At 42.5% G+C, this 27,250-nt stretch overlaps 2 protein-coding genes and 1 long non-coding RNA gene across 3 annotated transcripts; all 3 read left to right on the forward strand.

Annotated features, from left to right (window-relative positions):
* Positions 1 to 2,922: 2,922 nt before the first annotated feature.
* LOC145431921 (uncharacterized) lies at positions 2,923 to 4,289 on the forward strand. The gene is made up of 2 exons (XR_013912241.1): positions 2,923 to 4,019; positions 4,102 to 4,289. It is a non-coding gene; the product is annotated as an uncharacterized LOC145431921 (long non-coding RNA).
* Positions 4,290 to 5,393: 1,104 nt separating this feature from the next.
* On the forward strand, positions 5,394 to 10,991 carry ecm1b (extracellular matrix protein 1b). The gene is made up of 10 exons (XM_026184061.2): positions 5,394 to 5,693; positions 6,187 to 6,243; positions 6,681 to 6,716; positions 6,845 to 6,883; positions 7,547 to 7,827; positions 8,526 to 8,734; positions 9,389 to 9,671; positions 9,759 to 9,952; positions 10,139 to 10,226; positions 10,379 to 10,991. Exons 1-10 carry the CDS (start codon positions 5,624 to 5,626, stop codon positions 10,559 to 10,561), a joined length of 1,440 nt encoding a protein of 479 aa, XP_026039846.2. The 5' UTR covers positions 5,394 to 5,623; the 3' UTR covers positions 10,562 to 10,991.
* Positions 10,992 to 13,741: 2,750 nt separating this feature from the next.
* On the forward strand, positions 13,742 to 25,253 carry pip5k1ab (phosphatidylinositol-4-phosphate 5-kinase, type I, alpha, b). The gene is made up of 16 exons (XM_026184051.2): positions 13,742 to 14,023; positions 18,799 to 18,833; positions 19,411 to 19,497; positions 19,744 to 19,874; positions 19,968 to 20,085; positions 20,571 to 20,723; positions 20,860 to 21,159; positions 22,511 to 22,746; positions 22,856 to 22,939; positions 23,060 to 23,108; positions 23,304 to 23,388; positions 23,480 to 23,650; positions 24,297 to 24,429; positions 24,510 to 24,572; positions 24,699 to 24,798; positions 24,877 to 25,253. Exons 1-16 carry the CDS (start codon positions 13,978 to 13,980, stop codon positions 24,877 to 24,879), a joined length of 1,794 nt encoding a protein of 597 aa, XP_026039836.1. The 5' UTR covers positions 13,742 to 13,977; the 3' UTR covers positions 24,880 to 25,253.
* Positions 25,254 to 27,250: the final 1,997 nt, after the last annotated feature.

Genomic DNA, 27,250 nt, shown 5'->3' on the forward strand with positions numbered 1-27,250 from the left:
GTATACTTTGTAGTTGGCATGCAGCATGTACACACTGGCTTTTTGTGGGATTAGTAGCTTCATAGTCTGCCTCACATAACTTGAGTGATAAGAACAGCAGGAAACTGTAATTTAGTCATTTGGATTATGTGTTGTGGGTGGGCTGGAGAGTCTTTTGTTCATGGGCACAGCTGCGTGAGAATGTTCTTGGAGGTGGGTGGGTGGGTGCATGGGGGCCCAGCCCTGGAGCAGGGTGCCGCCGGTGCATCGAGCCACCTGGGAGGCTCTTCAACTGGTGGGGAAGATTGTTACATCTTGCAGGAGCTTTCCTCTCCTCAGGGGCTCTCTCTGCAGGAGGGGGAGATACAGGAGAGGTGGAGGAAGATCTCAGCCTGGGTGTTTATTGTCTTACGTAGTCTGGAAGATGAGTGGATGGTGGGGTGGGTGCAGTTTTCTCTGTGGTGGGGTTGGGTGGACTGTCCCGGGCTCTGTGGGGCTGGGAGGTGCTGCTGCGCTGGGCCCCGGTCTGGATGGGCCTGGGCCCCCTTTCCCTGGCGGGTCGCGGAGTGTGGGAGTGCCTACTGGGGTCAGCGGGGGAGCTGGCCCCAGGGAGGGGTCGCTTGCCCCTCCCTTCCTTCCCTCCCCATCTCCAGCTGCCTCCCTCTTCCCGCTCCACCACAACCACCCACACATGCAGGACCTTGGAGTAGGGGTATGTCACCAGGGTGCAGAGGAGGCTACCCCCCCCCCCCCCCCCCCCCCCCGGGGTCCCCTTCTGGCTGCCTCTGCCTCAATTTTATCCCACAACTTAGACATTCACATTACTCACACTCTCATTACACATACATATAGGATCTTGGGGGTGGGCACGATACACGGAATCCAAAGTACCATCAGGGTGTACACCCCACCCCTGGCGTCGTTGCCCACCTCTCAATTTTAAATACACGTAGACATTGAGGGCTAGCAGGAGGGACCATGCGCTTACCTGCTGCTCTCTGGCAGGTAGCTCCATGCCCTCCTGGGTTTTAAATGCACCTTAGAACACACATGCATCAACACTACAATGAGCGGGTGGAGGGAGGTTTGGAGTCTTCTCTCACCCCCATTCTCTGCGACCTGCTGGAGCGGGGGGGCTAGGAGGAGGAGTTGGCCGTCCGACTGCGGTATGGAGTGTGGGGCCTCCCTGCTGCTGCGGAGTCGGGGCGGTCTGCCTCCCCCCACCGCAGGGAAAAGGGTAACACCACCTGGGTCTGGGTGCAGTTCCCCCCTCCAGGGGCAAGGGTACCTAGACGTCCAGGTACACACCGGCTCACTCCTTGGCGGCCGCTTATCGGGGCGTGAGGTGGCCACAGTGAACTCATGTTCAAGAAAACAGTTTGAAATGATTTGAGTTTTGTGACATGATACGTTATCCTGCTGGAAGCAGCCATCAGAAGAGCACAGTGTGGTCATAAAAGTACGTACGAGCCCCCGGCCTCTCGGCCTGGGGCTCGGTCACTCAGGCACGGCTGGCTGCCGGCGGAGCTCACGGGTGCGTCACTGCAACTCCCCCTGGCTTCTGCTCCGCGGCTGCTGAGTGAGCCCTCATCTGGGACTCTCCTCAGCTCTTTCTGGGACAGTGGCGCGGCTGCCCCTCTGTTGGTCTTCCTTGGTCTCTTGTGTTCTGGGGGCCTCTGGATGTCTGGAGTTTTGATCTCCTCCATACCTGCTTCATACCCTGGAGGACGGGGCTGTGGCCCCCCCACACCCTCTAGCAGATCATTACATGAAGGAACCTTTAAAAAAAAAAATCAAGCGCGTCCATGCTCACAGGTGTACACACGGGTGATCACACCCACAAACTACACCCTTTTTGGCTCCTACCTCAAAGCACACTGTGTTCTGTTGATCTTATGTGCTGCACAATAATGTTTAATATTTAGTATTTACTGTCATATTCCCATATATCATTGTGATGTTGTTTATTCTATTACTCTCGTTCTCTTCTGCTTGTTTTCTTTTTTCTTTCTCAGCAGGTGATCCAGGTGATTGATATATGCATTTTTTTTCTTTTTTTTCTGCTCATTCTGTTGGTTTTTGTCTTTTGCCCTTCTCCCCCGTCCCTCTTCTCAGCTTTTTCTCTTTCCCTCTTTCTTTCTCCCCTTCTTTCCCCCAGTCAAGTCTGTCCCGTATTCAGTAAGTGAAAATAAAATAAACAATAAAAGGTGAATCAAATGGACCATTACGGCAAGGCTGGGATGGTCAATTTGGTAAAGTAAATCCGTTGGGCATCTTTCTTTGCCTTTAGACAACAATTCTGATGGCAAAAGAGCCAAACGGGACAGGCAAAAAAAAAAAAAAAAAAAAAAGAATGTTCTTGGAGGTGAAGAAGGATAAGAGACTTTATAATACTAACAGTCCTGTGTGCATGAGGGCATTTTTCTCAGCTGAGCTCCCCTCCTAGGTCTCTTTTTTATTATTGTGAACTCTCTGATCTGCATCCAGTGTCTAAGTGCTCCAACTCCAGGAACCATGCAGAAAACAGACTAACCTGGTGTCTAGGCTTTAGTAAGCACCTCTGCACTGACACACCAGTGAAACAATGAGAGTGAGCAGTTAAGTGGTTTAGATGAGGTAACTGACTGGTACAGATGACTGCTGCAGATGACTAAAACAGAACTTTTAAGAGTCAAATAAAAAAAGGAGGGTTGTACTTTAATAAGGAACTAATTTAACTTTGAAATGATGCAGAAACAAACATAAGAAAAATGCGAAACCTTACTTAGAAAACATATCAAACACATTTTTAGTGTCGTTTAAAAAAAGACATCATAGCATGCTTGCTCGCAGGCTGCAGCACGCAAGACAGAACAGATGTCTGATCCAGGCTTCTGATTGGGTCCAGTGCCACCCCCAAAAGCTGGGCAGGGCGTGGGATTTTCAACAATATTATGATGTTTTTGCAGTTCTGTATATCTCATTTCCACTGACACATGACTTACCCAAAACTCCTTTTTACCAGAGAACCATTTACTGTTAGAGGCTGTCAAAGCAAAAAAAAGAAAAAGAAAATTGTTGCCTTTAATTTTCTTAAACATCCATGACAGGCTGTGATGTATCAGCGGGGCTTGTTTATTTTTCCATAACCCTGACCTCCAAGAGGAATTTCAGCTTTTTCGTACAGCTCCCGGCACTCACCAGCACCACCTTTAATACTCGTATTTGTTTGACTCGACAAAGCTGCAGCCAAAGCAGCAAAAGAAAAATACTCCTCCTGGGTAAACAACATATGTCCAATAGTCAGTATTAAAGTTTATTTGAACTGCAAAGGAGAACTGAAGGAGAATTAAACTGGCTGGAGAAGCTGTGTTCCAGTCATTCTTTCATACACTGAGGCCATGATGACCCTGGACCTAATCTCTACAGATTACAGACATAACAAGGACAGCAAGGCTTTTCATATCTCTGTCATATAAAGTTAACCATCACATCACTGCATTACCTTGATACTGAATCCTGGTGTTATTTTATGAAGTGTCTATAATCATATTCCAACTTCTTTGATTTGATTTCAATTTTACAACACCAAATCTAAACAGCAGCTGCCTCAACACACTTTATATTGTAAGGTAGAGATCCTACAGTAATAGATTGAAAATGTCAACTATCAAATGCCTCCCTGTGAGCAAGTACTTGGCGATAGTGGGAAGGGAAAACTTCCATTTTACAGGAAGAAATACCTGGCAGGATTCTGGCTCAGGGAGAGGCCATGATCATTTGGGGGTGAGGTGTGGGAGACGGGACAAGAATACACACTGTAACACAAAGTGAATGACAATGAAACACTCAGCAGCTGTCACGGCCTGGGGGTTCAGCTGGTCGCTGATCAGCTGTCTCCCCCTCTTTCTCTCTTCTCCTCTCTCTCGCCAGGGCTGAACTCATTATGGGTTCACGCCCTTGGCCCACGCCCTCGGAGGAAGAAACACCTGTGCCTCATCAGTGTGGTATTTAAGACGGGAAGCAACAGCTGTTCTTCGCTGGATCGTTGTGAGAATCGCGTCAGTGAAAGTCGAGCGCCCCAGCAAGTATTTTCCCATGCAGTGTGTGTTTAGCATTTAACAAGCGTCTCTTTGTGTACAGATTCCCTGGATTGTTTTCCTGGTGTGCGAGTGGATTCGTGTCTGGATTGTGTGGAGAGAAACGAGCGTGTTCCCCTGGATTTTCCCCGGACCCCTGCCCCCCTCACCTTTTGTACATAGCACTGCCCCGTATCTGTGTATATAAACTCATTGGACATTGTTCTGTAATAAATTCTCTTGTGTACATCATCCCCGGAGTCCTGCGCGTGAGTCCACCTTGTACGTCGTGACAGCAGCCTAGACCTACTGCATCTTAACTAAGGGAGGAGTCAGGGTCACCTGATCCAACCCGAACTATATGCTTTCTTAAAAAGGAAAGTTTTAAGCCTAAGCTTAAAAGCAGAGAAGGTGTCTTTCTCCCAAATCTAGTGGCTGGTTCAACAGAAGAGGGACCCGAAAGCTGAAATCTCTTCCTCTTGTAAATATGCTTCTAGTTGAGGAACTTTCTAAAAATGGTTGACTAAAAAGCAAACTCGCACATCTATTACAATAAAACAAAAGTTGTGATGATCAGTTTAATCATCACAGAGATAAATATTTAGTATTGTGTGTCTAGACAGGCCTCCACAAAGTCTGACAAATAACCCTGACGACTGTGTTTGCGGTGTCGATGACAGCTATGGAAACTCATTCTCATGAGGCAGGAAGTTGCCATAATCCAGAGCATAAACTCTGGATGGAATTTGTCATTTATCAGGCAATAAGCAAAACAATCACTGAGCTAGGAATGATTCGCCTATTATTAAAATAAGGATTACTCAGGCTCTGCTGCTTTGTAAAAAAAAATTATTTAAAGGATTTCTTTTCAGTCAGCCAGCTTTAATGGGAGTATTGGCATTTATGGTCTCACACTGTGGTATTTCAATGTAAACACAGTATATAGGTCAAGATAACATCAAGACCAAGTAAACATCTGATACATGATAAGGACAAGCTTCTGATCCTTAAGAAAAACAGACTGTGTTGCATTAAGTTCTCAGTAGCCTTGAGAAATAGGAAAGCATAAACATACTTTGTTTTAACACTTTCTATTTAACAAACTGTATTTTATACGTTATTTTACAAGACATATTTGTATTGCTATTCCAAGATTGCCTATGTTTTTGTTTGGTTTATTTTCGTTGAAAAGTTTTCTCTTTTCCTCTCCATGTTAAGTTTTTAAGCAGGAAAAAATGCTAAAGCTGAGCTTTTCCACATAAGGGTTCCATACATTCCCATTAAACAGCACCAGGAATTTGAACGCATCACCAATGAGTCATGTCAAAAAACTTCCTTCCCTCCCACCTTTTTTCCGCTCCCTTAAATCCCACAACAATCGTAAAAAGTTTTTGTCCTGTTGCGGGCTTTTGCTCCTCAGACAGACAGCGCAGCGGCGTGTGTTGGACCAATTAACGGGCCCGTCTGTGCGCTGCCCCGCGGAGCGTGCTTTCCTGGGCGGCCTCTGCGCACTCTGCCAGGACAGTCAGCTGCAGCTGCAGAACATAAAGCACGCATAGCACGGCACGGACACGATCAGGTCCAAAATGGGTCCGACTTGGGCGCTAATCTGTTCCACCGCTTTGCTCTTGGTTTTACTGAGCTCAGCATCCGAAGGTTGGTACACTACTTTTTTGTTGCTTCCAACTAGAAATCCACGCAGGGAATTCGTGTTTGCTTCATGGCCGATTGCCCAGCTCCATGTTTGATCGCTCCTGCTGCAGTGGGAGCGTCTATTGTGCAGTGATCTGGTGCCAGGTAGACTTTTATACAAAGCAGTCTGCTCTGAGCACTTTGATTCAAGTTCTTCATTTCAGACATGTCTCACGTGTATTTTTATAGATTACACACAGATGCACGTATAAAATAACATTTTTATTTGTTTGTTTGTTTATAAAACTTCTCTTATTTTGTCCCACTCTACCTTTTACAGTTTTTTTTTCCGATGAAGGATCTGACTTCTTCAATACTTCCATCATTTTTCGCTCTCAGTAGTAATAAACAAACAAACAATAACAAAAAAAAAAACATGCGTAGTTATGGTTATGTAACTTTGTCTCACTCTTTTTTCTCTCTGTCTCTCCTTTGTGTGCCGTCTGCAACATTATAGATGAGCGCTTCTTTGAGCAGCGCGAGGTCACCTTTGACATTCCCCAACTGATGCAAGGTGTGTGCGCGCGCATTCACATATTGGCGCAGCATCTCCACAGCTACCAATTATAACGTCACATGCTCATACTTGTATTTGGCCAGCTCTCACTTCAAGAGGAATGTTAGGACTTTGAGATGAAAGTCTTCTTTTAACCGGTTTGTTTTATGATTGCAGTGAAATGTCTTCTGTGGTTAGAAGGTTAGAAAATGTACTGATAGTCTTGTTTTTCTTCTCTCTTTTTATGGAAGTGACATTCTAAACCCCGAAAGAGCCCACCACTCTTGTTTTAAGGTTATTTGCAGCCAGGTTGAGTTAGTTGTGGCCCAGTTTGAGTACAGAACTAAAATATAATTTAAAAAAAATATAAAGCTGTGTCTTTCTGTCTGTTTTAGTGTTTTACTTCATTTAAAATAATGTATATAAAAATCTGGTATTATGTTTTGTATCTTTAGAGATGCAGAAAGAGATGGACTTGAGAGATCACTTTGGTATGGGCACCGTTTATCGTCTTACCTCTAGTTATAATGTTTTGGCATAAATGCACTACATACCCCCCCCCCCCCCCCCCCCCCACAATTAAATTAATATATTTTGTGGTTTTTTGCTGTTTTCCCAGATTCACAGCGGCCAGTGCAGCCTCAACCAAGGCAGAGAGGTGAGCAGATATTCACAGTAGTGTGCAACACCATGAAATGTCTTTAAGTAGTCTTCGGGAATACTTTTCCAGGCTTCTTAAAAGCACACTCAAAGCTTTTCTTTGTATTTTGGCTGCCTTTGGTCCATTCTCTGTTAAGAGTTTCTTCCAATTCTTTAAGGACACACCGCACACCATGCTGAGATATGTCTCCAGTTTTCAGCTAATAGCTCTTTGTGAATCAGCTTATTAATGTAAAAATACAATTTTATGCCTTTGTAACCTTTGTCATTTTTTGTAGAGCCTGTTTATACTTGAATGATTCCCAGGTCAATGATTAGTGGCATAATTTAAAATTAAAAAAAGACTGGATTGTGATTAAAAAAAAAAAAAGGCAGCTATGGTCCTAAGAAAAACTTCAGAAGGTCTGCAATTTATTTTTCAAGTGGCTCAAAACTTTTGCACAGTACTGTACTTACCTACTCATAAGTACCACCTGGGTCAGGGAATCTTTCTTGCCTTCTCTTGTTTGATTTTTTTTTTTTTAAAATGTTATTTGTTTTCTTAGGTTTCAGACCAAGAGGATGTATGCATCTACTTTACTTACTTTTTTTTTTTTTAAACTTGCTCCTTCTGTACTATGTTCTACTGCTAAAAGTGCCGACTGTGGTCTTTCCCCTGCAGGCCCACCAACTGTTGGTCCCCGTTCTTACAGCGGTCCTCTTCCGACAACTTATAACGTTCAGTTTCCTCTCGGTCGGCCAACGTCAGAGAATCTCCAAGCCATCTGTGACTATAGCGACCTTCGTCCGCGCTACCCATCATCCTACTTTCCTGACTCAGGCTACGGAGTTGACAAGTTGAGGGCCTCTGCTGTGAATAATGCAGAGGCTTGGCTGAGCACATGCTGCAAAGACAACCAGACGTGGGAGAGAGAAGTGACCCTGTGTTGCGCCACACAGGCTGTATGTTTTCACAACAGCTCTTATAGCTAATTCAGCAATACTTTTTTAGCTCTGCGTAAATATAAAGTGATGTCATGGTGACCTGTGTTTGTTGCTTGAGTTCCTCTTCTCTTACTTTTGCTGATGATTCGGGGGTTTTTTTCAGAATAGGGAAGTAGTGTTTTCTCTACATCCATGTAATAAAAAACACAATTTGTGCTGTTTAGGAACAATGCACTAATAATATACAGTAACATATACAGTTTTTTATTGCACTCATATTCTTTTCATTTTTGAGTCTGTAAATGTAGAAAAAGCAGCATTTTTTTCAACCACTTTATGAATTGGACCTGAACATAATTGGAGCATGAAACATTCTTCACATTGCAGAGGTGATGGTACTTGGGTTTTGTTTTTTTAAAAACAAAGTTGAAAACCTTGAGCGCTTTCAGTCGATAAGCCCGTTTAATCAGCCCAGGCAGACATAACAGGCGGACAGGCCTTGGCACGAGCATCAAAACTATGTTGAATTCCTCAGTGAGCGTTACCTTAGCAGCTTCTTGTTTGTTTTCTAATTTGTCTCTTGACAACATAACTTCAGGTGGTGAATTTATTCAATAAGTAGCAGACAAGGTGCAGACTTCATGTTATTATTGAAGAATTTCATTCACACTGTGCACCCTGACTGTCTGTGTTACTCTGTTTTGTGCTTACTCAAGTGGGAGCTGTCAGTTGAAAAGTACTGTGAGGAGGACCTTTCAATAAAGCATCCTTGGTATCGCTGCTGTAAAATAAACGACAACAACAAAAGGCTCAACTGCTTCAGCAATGATGCTCCAAACCCAAACTACGGGCCGACACAGGGGCTGCCAGTGGAACCTCTTCCCTCTACCGCTGAATTCACCTTTAACCCGAACACTTGCCAGAGGTGCGTAGAAAAGCAAAAAAAATGATTATCAATATTTTTGCTCACTCGGATTAAAGAGGATAATGCATTTGTTCTCCGTCAGTCTCAATAAACAGTACCAAGGTTAAACCATAAATACTTTGCTGCCTCAGCCACTAAAGGCAGTACTTTTAAGGTACATTAAGTAATTTTTTAGATCGTTTAATAGAAAGAAAATATTGTACTCATAAATGTATATTGATTTGTGTGTAATTATGCCTTTCAACAAATTAGTAATTCTTATAAACTTAGAATGAATCCATTAAAAATGCATAGCAGCAGGCACCATTTTTAATACAGTAGCTGAGATGGTTATCACTACATTGCATTTATGTTTATGTATTAATCTAACAATACACTTTACAGCAAATGATAGTACTAATGATTCTATTACTGTGGAAAGATGTTATTGTGCACTTGCTTATATTGATTTTGTTGGGCGTGCATCATCTGTCAAGTTCAAAAGTTTAATTGCAATGAAGAGAAGAGTCCTGTAGAAGAAGTAATGTCAGGTTATCATTTAAGGCAAAGAGAAAAAGTAGCTTCATATTGCAAAACACATTTCCGTTATGCTGAATTCATCCTGAGCCCGTAAGAGGCATGTCTGTGTCTGACCTTATGCCTCATGCATTGCAGGACACACGGCCCTGTTCCCATAGCCCTCATAGAAAGGAAGACCAAGAAACTATCTACTCCCCGAGCTGCTGACATCAGCTTTCCTCCTGGACGACCCACCGCAGATACCATTGAATCAGTGTGTCACAACCAGAGGCTTCGCCCCGCCTACAGCATCAAGTGCCTCCCACGTTCAGGCTATGAAATGGTGGCTCTTCAGGCGAAGACCGTTAATCTTATAGAGAAGGGATTCAAAAGTTGCTGCAAAAATAAGAAGACTAAAGTCAGCTGTGCTGACCAGAAGGTAAAAGAATAGCAGCTAAAAATACACATTTTCGCTTAACTGAGTAGTTTCCATGTCGTGACACTTCATTCTTGCTCTTCATTTCAGTGGCGTGAGGAACTGAACAAGTTCTGCTTGCGTGAGAACACAGGACGGGTGAATTACCCCTGCTGTCTGAACCAAAGTGATAAATACAGCTGTTTCCAGCAGATGTCTCCAGACCCGTATTATAATGTGACTTCTGCTCATGAGGAAGTGTCGCTGAACAAGATATGTGACACTCACAAAACCATCAAGAAGAAGTAAGACACTATTTATTGCATTTTTCTTTGATCTGATCTTCCTATAATTTATTTTTGTTTCTTTTGATGTTTTTTCCATTTTTTCTATTCATTTTGCTCTGTGAAATGTCAACACATTTGTTTAAGTATATAATCTGTGGGCAGTCTAACATGAGATGCATTTGCATCAATGTGACTGTGTTTTAGATTCCCTGTTGGGTTTCCTCTTAAGGACTTTGTGACACAATGCTGCCCCCTGCAGGAAGAAGAGAAGACCGCTTGCTCTGCGCGACTGGTAAGTCCCATTAAAAGCCATTAAAAGGGAAGTTTGTCTGCAAAAATAAGACAAATTGCAAAAAAAAAGTTTGGCCTAGCAACATTTAAAATTTGAACAGAGAGTTCTGATTTCCCGCTGCTGTTCTGCCTTTGATCTCTCCATGACATCAGCTTGAAGAAATGTCACAGAAGCTGTGCGCATCAAAGAGGGCTGTTCCAAATACTGTCCGCCGCTGCTGCAAATCGTCCTCACAAGAGACTCCACAGTGCATCTCCAAAATTATCATGAGTGCCATCACCAAAGCAACCAACTTCTCAAGCCAGAAGAAGAGGAAAAGGTGCCCTATCTCCTAAGCTTGTATGGCCTTTCGCTGCTGACCCCACTGTCGCTGGGCTGTTCGGGATATTGGTGAGATAGCAGCAGACGTGGCATTCGGTCACTGAACAGAAACGATTCGTGCAACAATTAAATGTTTGTAAGACAAAATGAAATGTAAAATGTTGACCGAGTTTTCTAGCTTCAACTACTGCCGGCGTTCTGAGACCAAATGAGCATTTCTACCATTTATACTACACATACTTAGCATACTGTTACATGCATAGTTGCTAAAACAGACTATTGTCTAGGACACTGTACCACTATTTTTATAGGCTGCTCTTTGCATACTTGATTATTAATTTCTTAATTCTTTTGGAAATTCAAGATCTTTTTTTTCTCTTTTATATGGTTTCTAGTTAAGATCTTCTCTGAAAAAGTGATAATAAACACATTTTTAAAATCTTCCTTTCTGTCTGGTTTACTGTGTGACACTTTGGATACAAGTCCATGCTGCTTTAACCACAGACCACAAAATTCCCTTGTTACAGCAGCACAAGGTAGAAGTTGAAAGGATAAATTAGGGATGTATTGGAAAACAATAAAAAATAGAAAAAAGAAAAAAGGTTTACAACAACAACAAAAAACCGCCTGGCCAGAGGATGAAGCCTGCCCTGCCTTCTCCTTCTAAATGAAGGTAAAAAAAAACCAAAAAAAAACCTTCTGTCCTGTGAATAGGGGTCTTGTTCCCTAGAATAGACCCCTCCCCTCGGGAACAATTATTTTTCACAGGACGGAAGTGGGTGCTCTGGTTTCATTTGCAGTTAATCTTCTGGACAGGTTGCCAGTCCATCACAGGGTTCATGCAGAAAGGCCCCAGCTGACCAAGAGGCTCATAAACTGCTTGAAAAAAGTTTTATCTCAACAGCTCAAAAAGGTGCTCAGTAGTTTGTATGGCTGGGCACTGTCATGCACCAAGAGGATCCCAGGACTCCCTGTACCAACTGTAGGGTCTGACAGTTGGTCCAAGGATTTCATCCTGATATATTATGGCAGAAAAGGTGCTGTCCCCCAGCCTGAGGAGTTAAATGCCAACTGGACTCCACAGTACCTGGCAGTGAGTTCAGGGACCAGTAAAGGACATCACCTCATGTTATCAGCAATTACAGCCCAAAAAAAAACACCTAGAAAAAACAAGTCCAAAAAGATGATGAGGGACAAATGTTTTTACAGGCCTCCACCCGTGATTATTCAGCCCCCTGAGTCAATACTTTGTAGAACCACCTTTTGCTGCAATTACAGCTGCCAGTCTTTTAGGGTTTGTCTCTACCAGCTTTGCACATAGAGACTGAAATTCTTGCCCATTCTTCTTTGCAAAACAGCTCCAGCTCAGTCAGATTAGATGGACAGCGTTTGTGAACAGCAGTTTTCAGATCTTGCCACAGATTCTCGATTGGATTAAGATCTGGACTTTGACTGGGCCATTCTAACTCATGGATATGTTTTGTTTTAAACCATTCCATTGTTGCCCAGACTTTATGTTTAGGATCGTTGTCCTACTGGAAGGTGAACCTCCGCCCCAGTCTCAATCTTTGGCAGACTCCAAGAGGTTTTCTTCCAAGATTGCCCTGTATTTGGCTCCATCCATCTTCCCATCAACATCAGCTTCCTTGTCCCTGCTGAAGAGAAGCACCCCCAGAGCATGATGCTGCCACCACCATATTTGACAGTGGGGATGGTGTGTTCAGAGTGATGTGCAGTGTTAGTTTTCCAAGCTAAAACTCAGTGGAGATTTCAGCTGTGTGCCGGTGATTGGACATCGGTCGCTGATAAAGTGGGTTCACCTACAAAGTGCTCTGTAGGGAAACAAGCTCCAGCAGCTCTGCACTCAGGAAACAAACTATATTTACTTATCTTGTGCAGAATAATGCGCAGGCATTGCGTTATATCGAGCACCGGCTGTCCAGTTAAACTGTGACTATCACCAGGTAACGTGGGCGTGTTTCTTGAATTAGCAGCAGGTGTTAAACAGCTGACAGGTGAGCAGGATGTATGCAGGTAACTCGAGGGCCGTTGAGCTGATCGCGTTCTGAGGAAAATGTCAGCTCGTTATTTAACACAGAGACACAGCCACAATCATCAAAGCTTTAGATGATTAAAAAGTTTTTTTAACCTAAGAACAAGAAATGGCAGATTCCCAAAAACTGCTGTAAAAAAACTATGCAATAATGTTTTTTTCCACTTTAAATCACTCAGTCTTTTAAAAATACTTCAGCCTGAACTGTATATATTAAATATTAATTACAGTTTGGGGATTTTAACCCTTTAAAGGCCAGTATGTTTACATAACTCCATTGATTTTTATTGAATCCCCCCAGCCAAACAAAAACAATTTCCATAAAAAACATTTCAAGATGCATTTGATCATTGTTTTTATTAGGCCCAGAGATGGGCCAATGATATAGCAGCGACATTCATTTTCATGCATTTCTATTTTTTCTGCAGTGTCAGATTTTTGTTTTACAAAAAACGATACTCCAGGTCCTAACAACAAAAAATGCCACCTTCCCAAAAACTATTATATTGTATTTTTTCCCCCCCACTGACACAGTCTTTTAAAACTTCAGCCTGAATTATAAGTTTAAAATATTCATTACAGATTTTGGATTTTAACCCTTTATAGAAGAATTTTAAATTTAAAAGAAATTCTCTGGCAAATATGGGATATATTCATTTAGCACAGTCAAAATAGCATGAAATGATCTTCTAATGTTGTCCCGATTCATTGTTTCATTCATTTTTCTTCTTATCAACAGAAAATTTGCAGACATTGAAGCATCAAAACACCAGCTTTGGCATCCACTCTTTATTTTAAGGATGAGGACAAAGGCATGTCCTCTCTGTCATCACACAAGCCAGATTCACCTGACCAGTCTGGTAATCCATCTAAAAGTGGTGGTCCACAGGATGCCGATAAAAGCAGCCTTCGAACAGGTACAGATGGCACCTCAAAGTCTATCAGTGTCACCACCTGACTTACATGAAAGTCAAGTAAATACAAAAAGGAAGCAGACTGAATCAGGGCATCTTTGGAAACATCACTCCAAATCGCAGTCCTCCACCTGCAGAGCTACGGCGAACAAACAGAGCAAGAGGAGGCAGGAAAAGGGAAGCAGAGGTCATAAACCGGTGGAAATGAAACCTATTAGCTCCACAAGAAGTTTTGACTTGTACCACGGGGCTGAATTGTTTTATTTTTACAACAAGAGTCAGCCGACAACTTCTTTTTTGAGTAGTGTATATATTCAATTGCGGGCGCCTTTCTGTCGCACTACAGCAAACTGAAACCGTCCCACGTCCCTCCACTGGAGGCGCTGTGGTGCTGCAGCAGCAGCAACACGAGCATCAAAATTCAAGTGTCGGCTCTGTCTATGATGTTAACAGTCAGATCGTAATGGCGACTGCTGGAACAGCAGACATGGGATCAGCAGCCCCGACAGGTATCTAGCTATCAAATCTAATTCCTTTCTCGTCTCAAAACTAGCGTAAAAAGCGATATCTACAGTGTTTTAAAGCATTGAAAGTGATGCAACGCTGGAGCTCTGGCTGTAATTGAGCCTTCGTTAGCCGTTAGCGAATTAGCATCGAGATTTTCCACCAAAGAAATGAACCAATCTGTGGTTCGCTTATTTAGCTGGCTCTTTAATAAATCCTGGTCTTCTCGTGTTAAAACACAAGAAGATTTTGTGTGCAGGCCACTCTTAAATATGAGGAACAATCTATTGATTTTATAGCGTGCTATAAAGTAATTCCCGACACCACGTTGACCAAACTGTTTTGTTATCAAACCGGCTGTCTTGTTGACGCTTTATGGTGTTTACACGCAAACGAAGCAGGTGAAGGCGAGTTGAGATTTTATAAATAAAGATCGCCGTTGCTTGGTAAATGAATGGGACGTGTGTAATACTGCTGGTGTTAACCCCCCCCCCCCCATCAAGCATCTATGGGAAGTTAACGGTAACTGCTCTCACTCACGTCTTCCTCGCCTGTTACATCCCGTTTCCTCTTCCTCTGAACGTTTTGTGATGAACATGGATAAAAAAAATCCGCTTTCACTTACCTAAGGGCTTCATTAAACACCTCCCAACTGTTACTGTACAAATATTTTCAGTTTAGGTGGTGTATTGTCTTTTTCTGCGTTCCTTTGTCACGCTTATCTAAGTCAGTAAAGCAGCCTTAATTTATTTAAGCACCTTTGTTTAGGATCACCGATATCAGACCTATGCACTGCACATGAACTGGTTCCACTTGCTTCACAGATATAGATTGATCATGTGCTTTCAGAGACTTCTTTTTCCCCAAGATAAAGCACGCAATGGGGAAGATGCATCTCTCTAATCCAGTTAGTTGTGCATCACTCATTAGCTTCCCTGTATATGTTTGAGTTGCTCTGCTCCTGGTAACCACCCAGTCTGAATCAGTGAATAAAAATAGTTGCTTTTTAAAGCACTCCTGTGGCTCCCAGATGGCTGAAATCCAGGGACAGCACAAGCACAAGATGTAGCATTCACGCTCACAGACACTTCAGTGACAGTAACTCACTGTGGTTTCCCTAATAGCTTTTATCAGCATCGTTTCCAAATCAGGTCAAGAAACAGTATATTTGTGGATTCTTCAGAAATGACCTTAAAGAGTGTGTCCATGGGTCATGGTATTGCCGTGCATGCTGTGGGCTGTGCGTAAACAAGGCTGGCAGGGACTTGTTTGGTACACAGAGAGGAACAGATGGTTTGCCTATTGTAGTGAGGCCTGCCGCTGATGAGCTAAAGTCATTGTTAGGGAACTGACTTAGTCTAATTACTATCCATAGTCTGCTGCACAATATATGCCATTAACTGGTTGTATATTGACCTTAATAAATACAGATGGTAGTAATAATAACAATCATAGCTGAAACCGGGCCATCTGGGGTTACTACACATGCAAGTACGCATGATCCAAATTTAGTAACAGTCTGTGTTATCTACCTTAAACAAAATTGTCCATTTCTAAGTTATTTTTGGTAAACAATATTCTATTTTACATGTTGAGCACATTTAATCATGTTTGTTTTGTAAACGGTCCTGATGGTTTTCCTTTTACAATAAAAGAAAAGTAGCAGTTGCTTAACTGACTTAATTATTTAGGCCATGCTTCCTTTACTTCTGTGCACACCTACTTTAAATGAGTTCAGTGTGGCGCATGTACTTGGTTAAGCCAGTTAGCCTGACCTTGTCCTGCTCTGCAGATATCAGGACTCAGTTCTGGAGGAGAGCGTTGCAGCGAGGTATTCGCATGGGTGTGCTGTGTTTGTGACTGTGAGCAGCAACTGCATGAGTAGTGATGATATAGTGTGTTGTTTTACATAATGAGAGGGAATGTGGGCAGAGCGATGCTCATTGTTTCCCAGCAGATTGCAGTGTGTCCCTGCTAACTCAGGAGAGATGCATGGCATTCAGTGAGTCTGTGTAATTATACATAGTCCTGCATTTCTTAGGTTGAAAATGTTCATTTTCTGTGCATTGCCAGGTTTAGATTTGATGGGGGCAGAAAGACAATTTTTCAGACTCACTTGTTACTACAGGTGTAAAAACTTTGTAGCCTTCAGTCTTTTTTTGTGTGTATATTGACCTATGGTACTGCAGTGGAGGAGATGTTGCCATTGGTTACAGGCTAGAGGTGATTGCAGAGTGGGCGATGTAGTAAGTGTATACACCAAGTTTATATAAGGACAGGACACAGGAACTCATTCGCTGTATTTATTTTGTTGCACTTGAGTGCCTTTCTTACCAAACATCTGTATGCTGGGATTTAATGACTTATCTTTGTTTAGCAATTAAGCAAAGGTCTTGGCTTGGTGTTTGCATTATTATTTTACAGGCACACAAACAGAAGCTGTTGTGTTTGAGGTTTCATGCAGGCATGAAAACCCTCCAGTGTTCCTTCATATCTCCATGCGGCATTAGCTTGTCACTAGGGATGGGTATCGAAAACCGGTTCTTGTTGAGAACCGGTTCCCACTGTTTCAATTCCTTGGAATCGTTTGCCATTTTTGCAAACGATTCCCTTATCGATTCCAGTCGCCCCGAATGACGTCACCACGTTGCGGAGCGTCATTTACCTGGCAGGAAACACGGCGCCTAAGCGGCTCAAACGCTCAAAAGTTTGATTATACTTTATGAGAACCGATGACAACAGGGCAACTTGCAAAGTAGATATTTCATTTAAGGGAGGAAACACTACGAATATGCAAAAGCATTTGCTCACAAAACACGCGATGACACGCGTTTTTAATTCCGCTCCGGACTCGTGACTCTCAACCCAGCAGCAGCGCTAACGTTTGCACGTCCTCTCCCGTTAATGCGGCAGGTAAATAATCAACTAACAGTGCATATTATGTTAGCGCAATCTGCCTTATTACAAGACCTGCCATTACTGTACATGTAGGTGACCATGATGAGAGAGACAGACAGAGTCTGGCTGGCGCTCGCTGGCAGTTCTCGCTGCAGTCTACCGGTAGCGTCTCCTTTCAGGCCAGGATAGACTAATGTCACCGAGCAGTGTCTAAGTTTGTGGTCAAAGGCTTGCACCCATTTGCCACAGCAGATGCCCCCGATTTTTGGTAAGTGAATGTGTTTAATTGTGGGCAGGGACATTACTGGATATTCTTGTGTAATTGCCACAGAACAATTTATGTTATACTTTGTTATTGCTACAGAAGAATGTTGCAGCTTTAAGGCAGGGATGACTCCTGGAGTTGCTTTCTCACTGCATATGCTTTATTTCACAATCAGATCGATTTGATAACAAAAACATACAGCAGCTCCTCTCCTACTCCTAGCCCTTCGCTGCGGTGGAAAAAAGAACGACTTCAATCCCCTTCAAGGAACATACGTACAAAATAGTTTTCCTGATACACCAATGGGGCGTTCAATGCCATCTTGTAAATATGAGTACTCTGGCAGAGTAACAGTTCAAATGAAAAATACACCAGAACAAACAAGCAAACAAAAAAAGAAGTGTGGGGTACCTTTGAACCAATGAACAAAGTATAACAATTTATACTTTTTAACATAACCCGACCCCGTCAATATGTGATATGTCTCACAAGAATATTTATTTTATTATTTTACATTTACAATTTTTTTTTCCTGGGGACCCTGTGACACCCCATTGAAGAGCTGTAGGCTGGATCTCTCAAGATCTCACTGTTGGGTTTGTAAGGCCATGTTACTCCTAAATTTCTATCTTGTTCAAAGAGAAGATATAAAACAAAGCTCTGAGCTAATCGACCTTAGTGTTCTCCTTTTTAAAAAAAAAAAAAAAGAATCGATAAGAGAATCGATAAAGAATCGAATCGTTAAACAGAATCGAAAATGGAATCGGAATCGTTAAAATCTTATCAATACCCATCCCTACTTGTCACATGGTGAAATAAACATTGAATTACACAGAATTGAACAGAATATCAGTCTCATAGATCTCTAGTCGGATAACAGAGTTTACTAAATGGCCTAATTTAAAGGGGACCTGTTACCTCATTTCCTGCTTCATATTTCATTCTTGGGCTACAAGAGTAGCTTTGCGTGATTCACTGTTCAAAAAAAATCCCTATTTATCTTATACCAGGCCTTTGTGCTGCCCCTCAGTCCATCACCGTTCAAAACAAAGCATTTAAAGAGTTGTTAGGTTGCCTTTAGGAAACATCTGAGCATTCGTGAGCATGCTGGAGTGGATTTCAGTTATAAAATCAAAGTTAGTCTGAGGCTTAAAGTAGGCTGGGACAGCAACAGCTAGAAATTGCACCATTTTTTGAAAGGAGGTGGTGATGTTGACACACATCCTGGGGGAACAGATGAATGTGGAGCAGCTAGCTCATGGGAGAAGTAGTTCCAGTTCACATACTGGGTGCAGCCGGTAGTAACTGTGGCCACATTTAGGTTTGGGTTCATCATCGGTCTTATAGTCATCCGTCAGTGCTGGAAATAGCCTAATTAACCAGCACAGGGATTCATAAACAGTCCCTAACAAATTCGTCATTGGTCAAAGCCTTTCCAACTCAAACTCTTCAAATTTATTTCAAGCCTTGACTTTGAGTACTGACTGCATGGGTTAGGTTTCAGAGTCTCAACAAAGGAACTATACAGAGTGCTTACTCTGTATATGTAGGATTTTCCTTGCAGGTTTTCGAGCACTTATCTTCCTCTCAATTTAACTTTTTCTGTTTTCTTTTTAGGGACCAGCAGCATTCGAAAAATGGCCCCCGCCGAGGTAACTATGGCAGATACTGTAAATGTAACTACTCTCAGCTCTAAGGGGAAAAGGAGAGCAGAGCAGGCTTATAGGGCTGAACTTTTTTTCATCCAGACATTGGCAGTTTGAGGCATCGGTCACTAAAAGTTTATTATGGAAGTGAGAGAGTGGCTCTTGTAACGCAGGAGAGCCACATTGTTGTTCCTCAAAGCTCTACATAGATTAATATTTAAAAGTTTTCTTACTTTGAAATATGAATAGTTACTCATAATAATACTGTAGGTTCAGAAACAATTATGACATTTTTGTAGCTCCAATATCAATAAAAGGAGGAAGTGCAGAGGTAGTTTTTTGGTCAGGAATAGTAACATCAGGCTGATTGCTGTTTGATTAGTTTCCTGTCTTACAATTTGACCTTCCTCTGCAAGTTCAGTTACTTGTGAGCCCAGTTGATCGCTTGGTTAAGGCTGTCATCCATCTGGCCTAAAGCTTGCATACTACAACAGCTAGCTCATTGTTTTCTGCGTTTACCAGCACAAACACACATCAAACTGTGTTTGATTTTCCTTTGACAGCTTTCTGCCTCTCTCCTCAGATGCCCGGCTCTTCAGGCATGAGTATGAAGAAGACCATTGGACACCGGGGCGTTGAGACTACCACAGGAGAAACTACTTACAAAAAAGTAAGGGCAAGGGTCGGGGTCAGTGACAACAGTGATTTGTTGACACCCGCAGCACTGAGCCGGAGTGATCCAAGGTGTTTACAGTTCAGTGGGTTGGCCTGCATGTTTTGGTGTCTGTATTCTAAAATTAGTTTGGAAGTTCCTCTTGCTGGAAACCCAAGAATAGTGAGTGAAACAGCAGAAGTCACAGGGGTAAAATGCTGTTTGTTCCAGTGCTTACTCTCTTTTCCTCGCTGACCTCCCTAGACTACGTCATCTGCCCTAAAGGGAGCAATCCAATTGGGCATCGCTCACACAGTTGGCAGCTTAAGTCAAAAGGCGGAGAGGGATGTTCTCATGCAGGACTTTGTAGTTGTTGAAAGCATCTTCTTCCCGAGGTTTGTGATACGAGTTGTTTGAATGCATGAGGTGAACTGTTATTTTTCCATTTTGCATAGTTTAATGGTTTATCTGTTTCTTGCTCTTTCCAGCGAAGGCAGTAACCTGACCCCTGCTCATCACTACAGTGACTTTCGCTTTAAGACCTATGCTCCTATCGCCTTTCGTTACTTCAGGGAACTGTTTGGCATTCGGCCAGATGACTACCTGGTCAGTATTAACCCCAAGGCTTATTCTGCCATGTTCACCACAGCTGTGTGTGAATCTCTACATGCTGCATATATATATAGTGGTTTAAGCAAACATGATCCCCTTTTGGAGAAATAATGAACAATAGCTGAAGGTTTTCTCCTTTTTTTTTTTCTTTTTTTTTTCCTCAAAAATGATGATGCTTTTGTCTGCATCATCACCACATTTGCTGACACAGTGGGCATGGAGCTGCGCCATCTCAGACAGAATGATAAGCTGTGGTCCAAGTGCTTTTTGGCTCCGTTTTATTTTCCTCCTGACTCTTTCTCTGCTGTCTGTTTTTACAGTCAGCACTAGAAATACTGATAATCATGTCTCTGTAGTTTAAATCGATCAATTGTGCAATCAGGAGCCAGTGACCCATATATCTTACTTCAGAAACACAAAATCTGTTTTGTTTTTTTGGATTTTATATTAATGCGGGTTCATCTGTCTCTTTCTGGAAGTATTCTCTGTGTAATGAGCCGCTGATCGAGCTGTCGAACCCCGGAGCCAGCGGTTCCCTCTTCTACGTCTCCAGTGATGATGAGTTTATCATCAAGACTGTCCAACACAAAGAGGCAGAGTTTCTCCAGAAACTGCTGCCTGGATACTTCATGGTGAGTGTGGATAGAGTGGGAGGTGGGAGTTTGTTTAGAATGAGTGACTATTACTGCAACAATTCTCAAGTAAGGGGAGGTTTTTCTTCTAATTTCAGTGTCTAATTTTTTTTTGTCTGTTCCCTCTCCCTTTCAGAATATAAACCAAAACAAGCGCACCCTGCTGCCTAAGTTTTATGGACTGTATTGCGTTCAGGCAGGCGGTAAGAATATCCGTATTGTTGTGATGAACAATCTCCTGCCCAGAATCATCCCCATGCACCTCAAGTATGACCTGAAAGGCTCCACCTATAAGAGACGGGCTTCCCCTAAGGAGAGAGAGAAGGCCGTCCCCACTCACAAAGACCTGGACTTCATCCAGGACATGCCTGATGGCCTGCTGCTGGAAGCAGAAAACTACAATGCTCTGTGCAAGACTATACAGAGGGACTGCCTGGTGAGTTACAGAGATGTGGCGGGTTTGTATAGATTGTTTATTGAAGTACTGAGCACTAAAGTGTATGGAGAATGGCTTGGCAAGCTCAAATAGCACACCACCACTTTATATTGTTGTTATCCTCTTGCATAAAAGATACAAAAAAAATGAAATTTCTCTACATACAGCATAAATGTGAAGAAATATCAGAGACTTTTTAGATTCATTTAGTTATTTTAGGCTATTTTTCCATATAATGAAAAGTCCTTACATTGTAAATGGCCTGCAGATGGCTTGACAGATTGTACAACACATGTAATGTCGACATGTAGCGCACTGGCACTTCATTAAACTTTACATTTTACAGAGACTACTATAATTTCCAATTTCTCCAAAGTCGATTAGTGGTTGTTGATAGTTGGCATTGGTTGTTGTTTGCTGTCATGCTCCAGGGTCATCAACAGATGTGTGTAGTGTCGGAAAGATGACTCAAGCTTGCATGACACTGCAAACTAATACCTTATTTACTTTGAGGGATGGTATCTTTTGAAATGATGGGGGTAGACTGGTGCCAATCTGCACAGACTACCAGAATGTTCTGTATCATTTTTCCTTTTAATCAGTAGCTGCACATGCTTTATTGATTCGATCCATTTCCATTACCTCATTGTTCCAGGGTTTTCAGCCACCAGAGGTTCTGGCTTTCCACCAAAGAAAAATCATTAGGACTGTCATTTGTATTTTTGTTTGTTTGTTTGTTTTTTGCTTTTTTGATTTGGGTGTGTTATTTAGTTAAGTTTAAAATAGATTTTCTGATCAGATGACTTTTTTGTTGTGTCATGTAAATCACAAAACCCAACTCAAGACTTTTAAGGATTCCAAAATAATTTTTAAATATTTTTTTTATGTAAGAAATTACCTCTTGTGGTCCATACTTTGGAAATAACTGTATTAGAGGGTTACCTAGGCAACTGCCGCCTTGAAAAATCTCACTTTGATCCCTGTGTAGATGGGATGTATTTCAACTTTGGGCTCAAACTTTGTTTCCAGGATCAAGATTAAATCAGAATCAGTGGTCACATTACAAATATTTTTGTTCTTAACTGTTGCTGGATTGAACACTTAGACCTGTTTTGTCATATTTTAAAACCTTGCTGCTGTAGCGTAAGGAAACAGCAGCAGGGTTTTTAAATGAGCGTAATATATATGACAGCATGTCACATTTATTATTGTACACTCGTATCATGTTTTATTGTAGTGTTGCCAAAGTCTTTGGCGCCTGTTGTGAAACAGTGTGTCTTTGCATTGATTTACAGTTGGTTGTTCCAGTCGTTGCCAGACGATTCTCATTGCACTTGTTTCTTTGTTGCAGCTCCTGCAGAGTTTCAAGATCATGGATTACAGTCTGTTGATGGGCATCCACAACATGGACCAGGCCAGCAGAGAAAAGGAGCGTAGTGGAGGCAGTTTGGTCGACAATACGGGGTCTGAAGGAGCAGTGACCCCAGATCAGCGCCGACCACAAGCCCAGAAAAGTCTGTATTGCACCGCCATGGAGTCCATCCAGGGGGAGGCTCGAGGGAAGGGAGCTTTGGATTCAGAAGATCAGTGAGTGTGACCATCAGCACACCTGTATCAGCCTGTATTTGCTTGCTGGGGAAATTGTAGCTGTGAAATAATGGTGAATGAAGCAGTTGTTCTTTCTGTGACCTTGCAGCATGGGTGGTATTCCTGCTCGCAATAGCAAAGGAGAGAGGTTGCTGATCTACATCGGCATCATCGATATTCTCCAATCTTACAGGTATGTGTGTCAGAGCAGCAAAATCCACTCTTTATATATGCATTTATGCTAATTCATAAGCAAGATTCACGCCACTTATGTAAGTTGCACTAAATAGTTTCATTATGTGATATTATTTAGGTTTATTAAGAAGTTGGAGCACTCCTGGAAGGCGCTGGTCCATGATGGGGTAAGTCGTACACTATACATCACAATATGTATTAATAGACTTTGATTGTAATTGTAGCTTGCATATTAACTGATTAGCTTGGACTACAAAGAATTATGACTGCTTTTTTTTCACTTTTAAGAGTTGGTGAATTAAAACAGATGTGTTGCTTTATAAGGTCTGTCAGGTTTTAATGATCCTTTTCCTGGTACTTAGGACACAGTTTCAGTTCACAGACCTGGCTTCTATGCAGAGCGCTTCCAACAATTCATGTGCAACACAGTGTTCAAGAAAATTCCACGTACGTCTGTCTTTGTAATTTTACTGCATTGAGAGCAGAGGTGTGAAAAGTCCCGATGATTGCACTGATCATTTCCTGTTGTCCTCTTCAGTTAAACCATCACCATCCAAGAAAAGCCGCGGTGGAGGTCAGGCAGGGCTAAGGAGGGCGCCCACTCTTGGAGCACCCACACCGCTCTCCCACGCGACAGGACAGTCATCTGTGGATTCCAGACTAGTTTACCACTCCCATTTTAAAAGCACAGAGTCCGAGGCGGACAGCGGTAAGAGCCAAGAAGATGAGGTCACATTAAGTAGATCTGTGGTTAAGTGGAGTGGTCACTGATGTGGGAACAAGTTCAGGCCCCAAACTTTTGTCAAGCATTAAAAATGAAATTGGTGGGGGAAAAATTGAGATAAAGTTCAGCAGATAGCATCAGCAAACTACACATTGTAGTGACACTCAGTGACATTTGAAACACTAAAATGATGTTTCAAATGTCACTGAAATGTTTGGCGCTTTGTGTCATCTGATGTCACGCACACACACGTGCAAAGTCAGACCTGTTACGGTAGTTGTAGTTAATGTGAGCAGTGAGTGTCCATGTGTCTGTGCAGAATGTGATTTGTTAACTCTGACTGAGCCAATGTACAGTCACAGAGTCCTGCAGAAGCACACAGCTGTCGTGTGCTTACTTTCCACCTACTTTTCACCTGATTACAACTTCCCATCATAGAAGGCAAGAGAAAGGCAGTGCGCAGCATCAGCCTTGGAAAGACTAGTCAACTAGTTGCGCTCATCCCCATACTGTATCTGCAGCAGCTCCTTGCATTCCCCACAGGCTTAATTTTATTCTAAACTGCACTCAGCTTTGGATAAGCTTGTTAAACTCTCTGTAATTGCCATATTAATATCTTTTTTTTCCTCAGGTGTGCAGTCAGGAAGGCCGGATCTGGTTCCTCGGACTCCTCCGCTGGTAGACAACCCTGCAGACTGCGAGGCCAATCTGTCCACCTCATCACAAGGCAGCACAGGAGTTGTCTCCACCTCTCCTCCCCTGCGGTAAAACCTCTCATCTTCCTTCTCGTGCTCACGCTGTGTTTTTTCATCTCTTCTGGTCTGACTCTGACTTTCCTCTGCAGCTCTGTAGGCGTGGAAGTGCACAAATCGGCAAACACTGACTGTGACCAGGCTGTTTCCCACAGGTACAGAGTACAGCCAATGATAAGTCTGTTTAAAAAAAACAAAATCAATAAATATGGGGTTTTGTTTTTTTTTTAACTCCTTATGTTAGTCATTGTGTCTCATTGATTGCTTTTTCCGCTTTGCAGTTTGGGAGTAGAAGGGGCTGCAGATAATTCAGGCAACCTGTCTGGAAATGAAGATGTAGTTTCTCTGTCGGACATCGTCCCTGAGACCAACATCTGTTTCGTAAGTGTGTTCATTCGCTAGTGTTTATGCATGGTGTCAGAAATACAAAACAATCTTAATTACATTTTTTCTTTGCAGTAAAAACACTCCCAGCAATGAGAGACTTCTGGAAACGGCGAGGTGGGTAGAAGAAAGGCAAAATGAACTGGAGTCAGTCATCCACCGCAGACCCTCCATCGCTCCTCTGCTGTTTTGTGACCTCTGCAGTTTATACAGTAGCCACCGAATAAAACAGCATGGTTTGTGACCGTGAGGAAAGCAGTGATTTGGACCATGTTGTGCGGTAGGCTCCAGACTTCCCCAGCCATCAGCACTGTCACTGTGTGTACATATTTGTCCACACCTATCCAAAACTGTCCGATACACACTCAGAAAAAGGCGTTCGGCCCTGAATTGAAGATTTCCCTTCATGTCCGTCTGCAGCGATGATATAATAAACAATATAATGAGTTGTATATTGTATTGAAAGAGAAATAACAAAAAAAGAGGTCATCTTCACTATCACCAGTTGATCATGGAAGGCAGTCAAATTATCCCTTGAAGAGCCAGTCATCCTGCCCACTATCCACAGCATGAGGAGATGTGGGTAGGAGTGGGCAGGGACGGTTCAGCAGGAACACACACAAAAGCACATGAAGGGCATAGCCTACATAGGAGGAATGAATGTTACTGTGCGTTCGTGCACAGTCTAGGTGGGTTCACATTTCCGTGACTCCCACTCCGGCGTACCTGTTATTGCACATCCATCTCCCCTCAGCACTCTAAGCTATCCATGGCTCTCTCACCGCCATCGATAGAAATCCGTCAAATCAACACCTGCTGCTGTCGACTCTGTAGTCGTGTTTGCATTTTTCTTTACCGATTGTACAGTATTCATTTAAAACAGCAGAGGGATGGGGTTTTAACCTGACCTATATGGTCATTTTTTTCTTATAAGTTATTTTTCTGGAAGCCTCAGTGGTGCCACATAGATCTTCCCACTGCTGAATGTACATTGTAGTGTTTTTCCGCATAAAAAAACGTGTCTTATTTAGGGATGGGTATCGATAAGATTTTCACGATTCAGATTCCATTTTCGATTCTGTTTAACGATTCGATTCTTTATCGATTCTCTTATCAATTCTTTTTTTTAAAAAGGAGAACACTAAGGTTGATTAGCTTAGAACTTTGTTTCTTCTTTTTGAATAAGATAGAAATTTAGGAGTAACATGGCCTTACAAACCCAACAGTGAGATCTTAAGAGATCCAGCCTACGGCTCTTCAATGGGGTGTCACAGGGTCCCCGGGAAAAAAAATTGTAAATGTAAAATAATAAAATAAATATTCTTCTGTAGCAATAACAAAGTTTAACATAAATTATTCTGTAGCAATTACACAAGAATATCCAGTAATGTCCCTGCCTACAATTAAACACATTCACTAACCGAAAATCGGGGCATCTGCTGTGGCAAATGAGTGCAAACCTTTTACCACAAACTTAGACACTGCTCGGTGACATTCGTCTATCCTGGCCTGAAAGGAGACGCTACCGGTAGACTGCAGCGAGAACTGCCAGCATCTGAGCCAGACTCTGTCTGTCTCTCTCATCATGGTCACCTAAATGCACAGTAATGGCAGGTTTTGTAATAAGGCAGATCGCACTAACATAATATGCACTGTTATTTACCTGCCGCATTAACGGGAGAGGACGTGCAAACGTTACCGCTGCTGCTGGGTTGAGATTCACGAGTCCGGAGCGGAATTAAAAACACGACATTCATTTAAGGTCATCGCGTGTTTTGTGAGCAAATGCTTTTGCATATTCGTAGTGTTTCCTCCCTTAAATGAAATATCTACTTTTCAAGTATTGCAAGTTGCCCTGTTGTCATCCGTTCTCGTAAAGTATAACCAAACTTTTGAGCGTTTGAGCCGCCATGTTTCCTGCCAGGTTAATGACGCTCCGCAACGTGGTGACGTCATTCGGGGCGACTGGAATTGATAAGGGAATCGTTTGCAAAAATGGCAAACAATTCCAAGGAATTGAAACAGTGGGAACCGGTTCTCAACAAGAACCGGTTTTCGATACCCATCCCTAGTCTTGTTACCATGGCAGATCACATTTATACTAACCTGAACATCTCCCCTCTCTGTTTATGGCCGTATGTGCTGAAGTATAAGTGTAACAGCATTGCTAACCAGTAGATGCTGTTGAATTTTTAATTTAAAGTTGCCGTGCATCATGTCTGTGCCTTTCCGTGTTTGTCCCCTTCCCTTACATGCGATGAAAACTGACACTTTTTACAGGTGAGTGCACTGGTTACACAGAAACCTGCCTTATCACTACAGCTGAAGTCCTCAAACTGCCATTTATACGTCTCGACCAACCAGTGAGTCAGTTTTCAGACTTTCAGTTTTAAAATCTATTACAATCTCCCTTTTTTTGATTACATCAGGTATTCGGTCACTGCGGTTT

The sequence above is a fragment of the Astatotilapia calliptera genome, chromosome 11 (assembly GCF_964374335.1).
Source record: "Astatotilapia calliptera chromosome 11, fAstCal68.1, whole genome shotgun sequence".
Taxonomy (NCBI): Eukaryota; Metazoa; Chordata; class Actinopteri; order Cichliformes; family Cichlidae; genus Astatotilapia; species Astatotilapia calliptera.